The sequence below is a fragment of the Eublepharis macularius genome, chromosome 1, assembly GCF_028583425.1.
Source record: "Eublepharis macularius isolate TG4126 chromosome 1, MPM_Emac_v1.0, whole genome shotgun sequence".
NCBI classification, from domain to species: Eukaryota; Metazoa; Chordata; class Lepidosauria; order Squamata; family Eublepharidae; genus Eublepharis; species Eublepharis macularius.
The window spans coordinates 133,921,663-133,934,646 of NC_072790.1; the positions used below are offsets into that span (position 1 = coordinate 133,921,663).

The 12,984-nt window shown below is 39.1% G+C and overlaps 1 protein-coding gene across 1 annotated transcript in view; it reads left to right on the forward strand.

Annotated features, from left to right (window-relative positions):
- The window catches only part of ARID1B (AT-rich interaction domain 1B), a 599,087-nt gene that overhangs the window by 432,178 nt on the left and 153,925 nt on the right, over nt 1–12,984 (forward strand). Inside the window, exon 7 of the mRNA XM_054969949.1 lies at nt 7,914–8,003. Within this exon, the coding sequence (XP_054825924.1) occupies nt 7,914–8,003 (90 nt within the window). The remainder of the gene's footprint in view (nt 1–7,913; nt 8,004–12,984) is intronic.

Here is a 12,984-nt window from a genome sequence, read left to right on the forward strand (position 1 = left end):
ATAACCCCAGTGTCAAACTAGAGAATCCTTCAAAACTGAAGCTGGGTGGTGAGGCTTGCTGGAACTGTAGAGAGTAAAAGGCAGCCACAGGCAGCATGAAGTACTCTTTAGGACCTCTGATGGTCGTGTCTGTAGAGCATATGTTCTTTAGCTGTCCATTTTATAGGGAGGTTCATTTTAGATTTATTACCCCATTACTTGATAGGATCCCTGGTCATTCAACCACCAATAAAGCAAGGCTTTATCTGGTTTATCTGGTTTTTATCAGATAAAAATGTTACAGTTACCTGTCAAGTTGCCAAAGTCTGTGCACTAATTTTTATATTACGAGATTTGCATCTTAAAAGTTCTTAAAATCATTTTTTTCCTTTTTAATTGTATTTTCTTTTTGACAAATTTGTATGCTGGTCCTAGGACCATAATAAACTGAATGAGTAAAAAAGGACCTCTGGCAGAATGGAGGGGTTGGATAGGAATCCACTCTGCTTGCTGCCTACTGTCCCCTGGCAGCCTCATGCTGTTCTCCTGCCACAGCTTCCATTTCATGCTGGTGGGCATCTTCGCCGGTCCTCACAGTTGCTGCTGAGGTGCCCTCATTGCCTTCCTTCTCCTTCATGGGTGGCAGTCCCATAACAACAACAACAACATTTGATTTATGTACTGCCCTTCAGGATGACTTAACACCCGCTCAAAGCGGTTTACAAAGTATGTTATTATTATCCCCACAACAACAAACACCCTGTGAGGTGGGTGGGGCTGAGAGAGCTCCTAGAAGCTGTGACTGACCCAAGGTCACCCAACTGGCTTCAAGTGGAGGAGTGGGGAATCAAACCCGGCTCTCCAGATTAGAGTCCCACACTCTTAACCACTACACCAAACTGGCTCTCGATCCAGGTACATCAGGAAGAGGCGTTGACCCTGCTCACCCGTCGCACTCAGCTCATGTCCTTGTCCCTGATGACAGCTCTGAAAAAGGAGTGGCAGTACCTCAGCAGCAGCAGCAGCAGCAGCCAAAGGAGGAAGAGGAAATACAAGTCTGCTCCCCACCCCTCCAAGGGAGAAAGAGGGAGCAGTAGTGGCAGGGGAGTAGGAGCATTTTTGTTTTTTCTGAAATTAAAAAATTAACGTTTAAATAAAAATAAAGTAGCCATAGCCACTTTGAGTGGCTGGAACCAGCTCTGCTTTTTAATTGTATTTATTTATTTACACATACCCTGCCTTTCTTCCCAATGGGAACCTAGAACAGCTTGCATTGTTCTCTCCTCCATAGCAACCCTGTGAGATAAGTTAGCCTGAGAGCGTGTGACTGGCCCAACCTGGGTCTGATCTCCTAGATCCTAGAGGGACACTCTAACCTCTACACCACACAGGAACTCCAGTGTAGCCTAAAGTTACATAATTCACTGAGGTGCAGGATTCTCCAGTGGTCCAAGGTGGGACAGTCACAACTGATGGGTAGAACCCCCCCCCCCAAGGCAAACAGGGTCATCATTCTTTTGCTGGCTCCTGGTGCTGGCTCAATCTCCCAGTTTCCATCCTCTCTAGTTGTAGACAGTCAGTCATTTCTCTGCACTTGGTAAAGAGCATGGCAACTCCTTTCTCCACAGTCTTTTTTATTTTCTCTTTCCCCCTTGCTGCCTATCTGGAGAGGATTCTCACCTGTCACTGCAGGAGCCAGGTTAGGGGTGTCTGGCATACCCTCCCCTCTGCTCCAGACTTCTCTTCCCAGGAGAATCCGGGGTTTGGCCAGGAGCCCCTCCATTTGCTCCCTTTGAGGCAGAGACAGTGGCAGCAAAGACATCTGTTATCCAGGACAGAGGAACGTCCTGGCCACCCAGTCAGTGTCAGGCTGAGCAGGGCTTTGGGATCTCACTCACATTGTTCTCCTCACTGCTCTAGTCTCCCAACAGCCTGTGGCTGAGCATATCCCCTCTCACCTGAAGCATGCATCTACAACAGCAAACTAAGCACTGACTTTCAAATGGTGGGACCAAACCAAAGGTTGTCTTTAAATTTGTTCTGTTTATACAGAACAGAACAAATTTGGGGGTTGACTATAACCACAAACTACAGTTTCTTGTTAAAGCCAAAATTGTTCATTATCAAAACATATGCAAAAATAGGAGGGAGGACCCTATAACATCATTCATGTACAGACAAACCATGGTTTATCATGTATGGACCATGATAAATATTTTAGTTAAAAGTAATATATGGACCAACTTCTGGAAAAAAATCTCCCCATTTAAGTCATATCTCACATTATTTACTTTTAGAAGGAAACTATTAACAAAGAGGGCAATTGAGTAATCTGTGAAAAATGGGAAAATTGCAATGTTTTGCACAGTAAACACTTTAGAAACCAGCTCTGATTTCTTTTAACTTTTAAACGAAATACTACTTGGCATGCAATTATGGCATAATGTTGAGCCCCTCTTTTAGGCATTATACCAACAAACATGAAGAGGTAGTTAAATTTAAGTACTTCTATAGTGAAAGCACTAGTAGTTGCTTTTCATAAAGATTTTTATGGGCATTCCGTCTCACATTACATATAATAAGTGCTTTATGGCTGGCACACAATGCAGTTGATTTGATTGGCATCTATCCCACCAAGAGCTATGTGCTGCACTCCTAAAATATTGTGATATTTTGTTCCTCGTGGTTTATTTTTAATTCATAAAAATGTATGGTGGAGTGGTTATACTGTGCAGCAGATATAAATCCCAGTGAAGTACCCATGTTAGTCTGTTGCCGCAAAACAAAAAAGAATCTTGTAGTATCTTAAAGACTAGTCAATGTTTTGAAGCCATGGTATAACAACAATAAATAAAATGACAGCACAAAATCAGTATTGGGAAAAGTTCTGCTTTACTGCATTGGTCTATAAACTTTACCAGTAAGTTCCTTTCCCTTCTGCATATTGTTAAACACAGTAATGATGATGATGAATACATGTTTGCTGGTTTGTAACTGTCCTTCATAGGTCTCTAGTACAATTTGTCTGTTAGACACTTACTCACACTTTTACTGTGTGGAAAGAATATGCCATAGAAAAAGCAAATTAAAAAGGCACATCATTCTTCTTAATCTTTTGGAAGTAAACATAGTACATTAACGTTCACAAGTGATTCTACACCATGGAAAAAACCACAGGGGCCCGGACTCCCACATATATGTGAATGATTTGGACTGTATTCACCAACCTTTCCTTGTACCTGTTACTCAGGTTAAAAATTGTGAGTGATATATGATGACCAATATATTATTACTTGCCTGGAGTAGCCTAACAGCAGTTTCTGGTCCCTTACCTCCCCACCCTACATACTGCACCCCCCCCCCCCCAAAGCCTTGGCAACATTATGGAAAGCTTCAAAACCATTTTCCAATGATGTAAGAAAGGTGTTGTCGGGGGAAGGGGTGTGTGATTCAGTAGTAGAGCATCTGCTTGGCACGTTGAAGGCCCTAGGATCAATCCCTGGCATCTCCAGTTAAAAGGTTCTGGTAGGATTTGATGTGAAATTCCTCTAAGTCCTTGGACAGCTGCTGCCAGTCAGAGTGGACAATACTGTCTTTGATGGCCCAGGTCCATATAAGGCAGCTTCATGTGTTCAGTAGGAAGCCACGGCACCTAACATTTTGAAATGAACCTCTAAAAGTGTTAGTTATTTAGGATTGTGAAAAACTCTTTGCAATGGAAATCTCTGGATGTTAAAATCTATATTGGCTAAATGAAGAAAAACAAGTTTTCTTAGAGCTTCTTAAGGGCTATGGAAGCCATTTTATTGAGAATTCCAGTCCAAGATCTTTTTAGCAATACCTCTCTGCCTACCTTTTTTGTAGACTAAGCCAGAAACAACCCAAGCCACCACACTTGGATTTAAGCTAACATAGTCTCACAAAAACCAAAAGAACTAAATTATCCAAGTATCCTGATTTAGCCATTTGTAGTTTGCTGTCTTGGTACCATATGACCTTTTGAAAGGATTTTTTTGTGTTCCCTTGAAATGTCCCATCTAATAGAAGTACTTTAGGCACACAGAGAATAAATTTTAGTGTTCTCTCATGTCAACAAGAAATGACTGCTTGTATACCAGCTGGAATTACTGAATTCATCCCATGTTCATTAGAATATAGAAATGTGATGTCTTGTTGAAAAAATGAAATCCAGCCCTCAAGTCAGAGTTGATTTATGGCAGCCCCTGGTAGGGTTTTCATGGCAAGAGACTAACTGAGGTAGTTTGCCCTTGCCTGCCTCTACAACCTTGGTCTTTGTTGGAGGTCTCCCATCCAATTGCTAACTAAGACCGACTTGGTTAGCTTCTGAGATGAAGCTCTCCTGGCCTATCCTGCATCCCCTACAAATATATAGTCAATATTTTGTTTTGTTGCGCCTTGCTTGTTCTTAAATGAGCTTTGGCAACAAGGCTGTAGGTGTAAAAGATGTCATGGAAACAGCACGTGCTGTCTGACAGAGTACTCTGCCTTTAGTCAAGCATTTGCAAAATCATAGTGTAAGGGGTATAGTATTTGTTGTAACCACTTATAATATTACAATATTTGTACAAAGACATCCTTTGTTGGAAAGCTTGAAAATCATACCCTGGCTCTGTGGCAAAAAGGCATTGGTTTAAACTACAAAAGGGGTAGGTGTAAGTTAAAAATAAATGAAAAATAATAATAATAATAATAACGACAACAACAACTGCACTTATATACCGCTTTTCTAGACAGATTAATTCACTCATAGCAGTGAACAAGTTAGTGTTATTATTATCTCCACAATACAGCTGGGGAGCTGGGGCTGGGAGGAATGACTTACCCTCATGGCAGTAGTGAGATTCAAACCAGTAGAGTGCTGATTCACAGCCAAACCAGTTAACCACTGGTTAACCACTGCAATAAGCAGTTTAGCAGTGAAAAACACTACTGAAGAAGATAATGGAATCTACTTTCATAGATATTTTCAAGAAAATCCTGAATGGGCATTTAGTGATGGGTGACATATACAAGGATATTCTAACCTGGGATGTGGGGGTGAACTAAATAAATCATTGGATCCTTTCCAATAGATTCTATCCACTAGGGGAACAAATTATTTCTCTCTAAATTACCAGCAAGTGCTTTAGGAATATTTACAGCTCTAGCTTATTTTGTATACTACATATAGTTCCAATGTCTTCCCTTGAAAGTCAGCTGTGGAAACAGTTGGCTAATTACTTTAAAATGATGTGATGGATGGAACCTACAGTCGTTTGAAGCTATTTGCAGTTCACTTCAGGCACACACTGACAGTTCCAAGTAACTTTTAGGAAAGACTGAGCTATTTAAAACTATAGAAAAATTACCGGTATACCCAATACTATGGTATCATAGCACATATCTTTAACTGTTGCCTCCTTAAAGGTAGGAAAAAATAAAAGATAAAAGTAGAAATAAATTCTGTAGTAAACAAATTATAGTGTGTCTTTTGACGACAAACTCAAAAAAACATTATCCATGAGGAACAAAAGCAACTAGAATTAGTTTGTTTGGTTTTTAAAGATCGGGTTAAGTAGTCTCAAGAGAACCAAGAAAAAAACTAAGGAAAAACAAACAAACCCAAAGTGAAACTAAAATTGAAAAATGTGTATGGGAATCAGGGGATAAGCCAAACCATTATGGGGCCAAAACCAACAAAAAAGCCCTGTGCAGAAAGCCCCACAGATTCACAGTCAATAGAACTACCAGCACGCTTAGATATCAAGTTGAAGTTTATAACATTGAAAACACCAAAGTCTTTAATAATGCATTGTCTTTAAACACATAATTGCTGCCAAAATTATTTACATTCAAACAAAAACATCTTGAAAATGTTGTGTATGTCTACAGTATTTTTCTAAGACAGGTTTTTCTCAGTCAAAAAGATAAAATATTTCAAAGGAGATTTTTCAGTGCTCTCCCAAATTTTCTAATTTTTGTGTTGGTAACATGAGTGGGGGGGGGATTCCTCAGGGAAAAATGCAGAAAAAAATTTCCCCTAAAATTTTCCATTTTTTCCTCAGGCCGTCATGTCTCTAGAGACAGCAATGGTAGATTCAGTTTATCATTAGCCACCGAGCTGATTTACACAGCATAGAATAGTTCTGACATTCTGAGTTACAGCTCATGTAGCTCAGTGGTTACAGCTCATGTAACTCAGGATCCAGTGATCTTACCTTCTGAGACTCAACATTACTGAATGCGGGAGATGTTGCAGCCGTAAAACTTCACAGTATCATGCTGCACCAAGACTGCAAGTTCACTGTTCTGTTTCTGCCATCACTGGGACCAGGTAGTTTTGATTCGTCTTACCAGCAAAGCAGGTGCAACAGGACAAAGATCAGTAGGATCAAAGGCAGAACTGCTGAGAAAGCAGGGGAGCTGTCCAGCCAAGAGATGAATCAGGTTCAAGGCAAGATTGCTGAACCAGCAAAGGAGCTGTCCAGCCAGTTCTGGGGTTAAGGTACATAACAAAAAGCTGGCTTGAAGATATGTTGTGCAGCAAGATCTGTGCACCTATTGATGGGCTTTGTTACTGGCCTCCTCCCCTTTAGTACTGGAGATGATCTAGTCAGACTTAAGTCAGGACTTATGTGTATGGGATGGGAAGCTTTGTGCTTCCAAATGAATGCTATTTTTTTGTTTTAGGCTTCTGTTCGTGTTTCCTACTGTCACTGTTCTTGTGATATGGGAGAGGGGATTGCATTGTATCCTGATATATGAGTGAGCTGTGACATACGACATTTGGCATACCTTTGACTTCTTGGATCCAGCAATGCTGCATTGCTGCCATTTGTATGGCGGACTTCTCAGAACCCTCCTCTGGAAGTCTTGGATTATCTTGTGCCCATAGGCACTGGGACCACCAATAAGGATCCTTGATAGGCTTCAGGAGGCCCTACTTGCCTCCTCCTCAAAGGATAATCCTTATAAATAAGGATATGGGATGCTAAGGACATGACAATGACCCAGGGTTTTGAAACCACACAGCAGTGTGAGTTGACAGTGGGTATTGCAATGAAACACAAAGGTGTGATACAGCACATGTATGTTGGGCTCCAAGAAGACTGCTTCATCATGTTTACAACTTTTTGGCCCCATTTGAACACATCATTACAGATTTTGTGTATCAAGTTACAGTATGAGCATAGTTGTCAGGAAGTATAACTTGTGTTCATAGAGGTGTTATGATAGAAATAGTTCTTTCTGCTGAGTATACCTATAAAATAATATGGTCAGCATTTAAACCAATGATATTGTTTGTGATGCATGGGTTACAAAGACAGATTTTTCCTATCAGTTAAGCACTAATGTGGATTCCCTTCTATGTCAATCTACATCCTATTTACATGCTAGTTTCATATTTTTACCAGGTGTAAGTTATGAAAAGCTCTTATTTAGATAATCAAGTACACACCACAGACTTTACATATATATTGGTTTTATATTGACTTACGCTTTAATACTTTGAATTTTTTTTAAAAAGCGTAAGTGAAATTTATCTTTGGTACTAGTATTGGCAGCTGTCCATGTGTTGCTGGCTGGAGGCCAGTTCAGGTTCAACAGTATGAGTCCCACTCTACAGTAGACATGGATTTTTTAAAACACTCACAGAAATATGTATTATGAGATTTGCAGCAGTAAATTGGATCATGTCAATGAGGTTGGGAACAAGCTCAGTGCAAAATTAAACATTTCAGCCAGTTGCTAAATATGTTTATGCATGTCTTCACCTTGAGTTGCAAGAAAAAGAGAGATTGTAAAAAAACTAAACCTCTTGCAGAATTTCTCTGAAGTACATACCACAGTTTTAATAATTAAGAATAGGTTGTATTAACAGACATTTTGATCAAAAGTCAGTTATTTATTTTCCTTTTCTATGTTTGTTGCAGGTAGTCAGATGCCAAACCAGGCTCCTGGTAGCCAATCAGAGTCCAGCTCCCATCCTGCCTTGAGCCAGTCACCAATGCCACAGGATCGAGGTTTGTCATAATGATCATACTTAGCATTTATATAGCATTTTAAATGTCCAGAGTGCTGTACACATGTTATCTTGTTATAAATTTTACAGCACTTCTGTAACTTAGGCTTGTATTATGTTTAAATCTGAACCAACAACCTCACAAATCACAACTCATTCTCTTAGCTTCCCCTGCTATTCTAGTTCCCTAGATAGGGATGCTAGCCATGGAACAGGAAGGACTGAGTAGGAAAAGGGCATACTTTGTTCAAGTGTTCCATTTGTTGTTCAGAAGCTAGGGAATTCCACTAGTAAACATCTGTCAGTGAAATTTCTCTAAAACTATTTCCTATGGGGAGGAATCAATAAAAATGGGATATTTACCAGAACTTAGTTAAAGAATGTTCTAAAAATATTTTTTATCAGAGGATCTTGATAGATAATGTTAATGGTTTTTAAAAATCTGGATACAGGAAACATTATTTATAAGTATCTGACTTAGAATTTGGTCTCTGTAGGATAGAAATATTAGCTGTCTTAGACAACAATTTTCCCACAGTTCTTAAAACTTGGATGAGTTCCTGTGCTTCAGGGTATAGGCTTCTCAATGTAAAATGAAAGGACTGGTATTAGCTGGCTGGAAATGACTACATCCCTGTTTCTTTCGCCACAAAAGTATGAAGGCCAGGTTCACAATCTCATTTCAGTGAAGTTTTAAAATGGTGATGCAGAATGCTGTCAAGTCATAACTAACGTATGGCAACCCCTGTAGGGGTTTGAAACTTAAGTTTTATTACTTGATGTATAAATGTGAATTGCTAATCCAGTTCACAAAACCAGAAGTTTCTCCTGTAGATATCTTGACATTCCATCCATCAACAGTTTAATCATGGGCTGCTCTAGATGCCATGTTCCCTAGGACAATTTCCATAATGATAACTGGGGGGAGGCATTCCACAGGCATTGATGCCACATTATCATTTCATATGGGTCTCATTTTGTTTCATATAGGTCTCCCATTATACCATGTATGTATTGTTTATCTGCCAAAAAGTGGTATGATATTCCTTACATTTGCTTTTGCATTGTGGTGGTCCATAGTACATGAGCAGTTTTTTCCATCTCTCCTCCTTGGAACCTGCTTTGGTGGACATATCCTAGTGACTTTGTTGAGAAAGACTAAGTATCAGAGCACAGACAGAGAATTATACCAGGTGTTTGGTCACCTGCCCATCAGCTAGAGCTGCATATATTCCATATGTACATCCTGCAAAATCCAGTAACCCATGTTCAAAGGTGAAGAACCCTCTGTAAGTTTTTCTGGCTTGGATTCATCTGGGGTGATGGTATTAGACGTCTAAATCACAAGAAAACAGTGGAATTAAACCTAGGGTTACCTTGTGTAAATCCCTGCTACTGATCAGCCCCAAGTTCAAGTGTCTCTGAGGACTTTAAATCTCTCTGCGTTGTGCCTTTCTTTGCCCTTCGGAATATTTCTAACAAATTTCCAGCTGAGGTCATTGACCGGAGCCAAACATTAGTGTCTTCATTGCCAAACAGAATCTGCTGAAGTGGGATAGAGAGAAGCATCCAACACTCACTCACAAGGCCAAATATTTTTTTTTGTGATGAATAATTTATTGTGACCTGCAGCTGGAGAATTTAGACTCTAATCTTCAAATTGCTCTGCTGGCACAAGACTGGCAGCCATTTTGTTTCTAAAAAAATTCTTCTGATGTTTGTCTTTAAGAGACTTTGCTTTTTATACAGAATATTTATTGAAGCTCCTATCATACTATGGCTAATCTTATGACCTATCTTGTTTAAAATGTTCATTTGTTTCATGCAGCAAATACAAAATTTGTAACCAGTGAGGTCATATTGATTTTGCAGAACATGTTTCCCAAAGCTTCTGTAAGGTCTGTGCCTATAAACACGAACACATTCCCTTTTGTGCCCTGTCATTGATTAGAGACTTCTTTGAAATGGAAAACTTCACCTTTTAAAGAGACTGTTACATTAGTTGATTCTTTTGCTTGCTTGAACTGCTTTCCATTGAACTTAGAGAGGGGAAGGGCAAGGAGAGTAGAAGGGCTCAAAGGGAAGGTGCTTGTCATTTACTGATAAAAACCCAAGCAGAAAATCGTTCCTGCTGAAGACACCTGATCTGCAGGCATCTGTTACAGTAATTTAAACACTTGGCTCACCAATACAAAATGTTTCCAGCTAAAAATATGAAGTGACCCTCCAATTTCAGATGGGATTTGTTTTCCTTCCAGTGCTTTTCTCTCCTTGTTTAAAGAAAAGTTTGCATACATGAACAAAAGGCAACTAATATGTTCATTGAAAAAATCTCAGTGCTCTGCCATCAATTGTTAGATCCTTTGTTAGACTTTGATTGGCTGTGTACCATTCCAGAATGCAGACCACACAAGAAAATGGTTAGATTTACACTTGTTTCATTGTGACTCTATATATGACTCTATAAAAAATAGAATATGAGATAAGTAGATTTAGAGAGAGAACAGTTTGTATGTGTGTAGCACCAATGTATGTGTATGGCTGATAAAAATTTTCAAAATTAGTAGTTCTTGGTAACCACTGAATCAATTGAACCACTGAATCAATTGTTTTAGAAGGTCTTACTGTAGTCTCTCTTCTTTATCCACCATCTTCATTTGGTTTAATTAGTTAATAATTAGTTATTGTAATATTTAAGCTGAACAAGTGGCTCATTGGGACCTTTTAGGTTTTGTAACAGTATCTTGAAATATATGAATAGCAGCAGTATATTTTATGATGTACATTTTTATAGTTCAAATTCAACAATACCACTTCAGTCCAATTACACAGCATTTTGGAAGGAAAAAGAATGCTCAGATGTTTTATTCACAGGTTATTGGAGAATTTTATACTCCAATTTTGAATTTGTGTGCTTGGAAGTAAGTTCCACTGAGCAGGGGTATATGCTTACAAAATTATCATTTTAATTCTGTCTCATAAAGCTGAGAATGGCATTATTGTAATTTTCGTTAAGTATTAGTAATATTATTGTCATTTCAGAAAGTTGTTTCAATGGTCCCAGTATTGCCATTCCCACCTTTTCCATCCAAAACAATATAATATTGCAAGTGCACACACACACACACACCCAAGAAGCAGCACAAGAGGAGAGGGAGGAAGAGAGAAGGAAGAAAGGTCCCTGTCACCCAGAAGATGTGTGCACATTGGCCTCTTAAACTTTAAAGGGCCATTATTTTCATTGGGAGGACCTGACCTCTGAAATCTGAAGGTAAAAATAAAAGTTAGTAAAAACAATTACTTTTTAAATGGTGGATGCACTACTGAACAGCTGAGAGATACACTCGGCCTACAATACTGATTTGAATTTTAAAGGGCCAGTATTTTCAATACCAGCTGTGCCCCTGCTTAGAGGCAGCAGGAGGGTGGAGGGAAAACTGCTTCAACCATTGAAAATAAAGTCCCTTCACATTTGAGGAGCCATTATTTTTAATGAGTTATTGACCTGGCCTCCAGATTTAGTGGCCAAGTCCACCTCCTATTCCATCTCCTATTGAAAATAATGGGCAGTAGACCTGGAGTCTGGAGGCCAGTTCTTACATTCTGTTGTTTAGAGTCCCCCTCCCCAGCTTTTCAGTATAAAAAGACCATTATTTTCAGGGGAGATAGCCTGGAGTTCAGGCCAGGTCTTCCCATTAAATTTTAAAGAGCTGTTGTATCACAGACGAGTTTGCTGTGTGCTCACTCACACATACAGTTGTGAACAGCTTCCCAACCCAATTCTGGATATTTCCAATAAGGAGAAAAATATCACTATCAGGAGATATTGGGGAAGTCTTTTATGGTATTGGATATTGCTGATCTGATCCAGGAAATCGCAGACATTGTTGTACTGGGCCAGGAACATTCAATTGCTATCACTGAGTTTAGTGAAGTTTATTTCCAGATGTGTGTGTCTTGGTCATTATTTGGGAGTTCTATACGCTTCGCAATGTCTCTGCGTTAATGGTGATGTAGTTATAATTAATGGGATAGAGCTGGAACTCTTAGTGTCATTGATGAGTCCTCAGATGAAATAATTAATACTTGACAACACCATCCTTTAGGAAGATCTGTTGTACCAGGCCTACTGAAATGACTGGGATCTGCAGGGAGCAACAGACATGCCCAATGTCACTACCAAAGGTCACATTACAAAATGGGATTGCAAATTATACAATCTATAATTATCTTGGATGATCACTCACACGTACACACACCCTTCTTAAATTAATACCTCAATAATATTTCAATACTTAATTTTCATAGAGTGCCATTGAAAACTGATGCTTTTATTAGAACAGTAATAAAAATGTTAACTTATTTTTTGCATTCTCAGAAAACCCCTTCAAGATCCCATTCATCTGGCATTGTCAATTTTGATCTTGGTTAGAAATACACATGTCCTGTTCCATTATGCTAAGGCTAAAATAGTACATCTGGAATAGCACCCCCCCCCAGCATATAATGGAAACATTAAATGGTCTCATGCTGTTACTGTGGCACACACTATCATGAAGGAAAGGCTTTAAAAACCTGTATTTATTAAGGAAAATGTATATGGGTCAAAATTAATTTAAAAACTTTTAATTGTTCTCCCATTGTAATTTTCACAGCAGTGTGTAGTTAAATATTCATGATAATGCTGATGATATGCTAAAGGTCTGGAATAGGTCTGGAGTTTCAAAATCAGCACAGGTTATTTAACCCTTTTCATCTGATGCACCATCAGAGATTTTCTCAGTGAAATCCCAGAGCTGTGGAATAATTAGAAGAATGTAATGAGGATTTAATTAGTCCTTGAGATGTGCTGAAATAGGACCACAGAGAACTTTTTTTTCTGTTTGGACATAGATTGCAAGTAGAATTGATGCCATTGCAGTTGCTGTGATGTGCTGAAAAATGTATTCCATTGCTGGAGGCAGTTTCATGGCACCATTCTG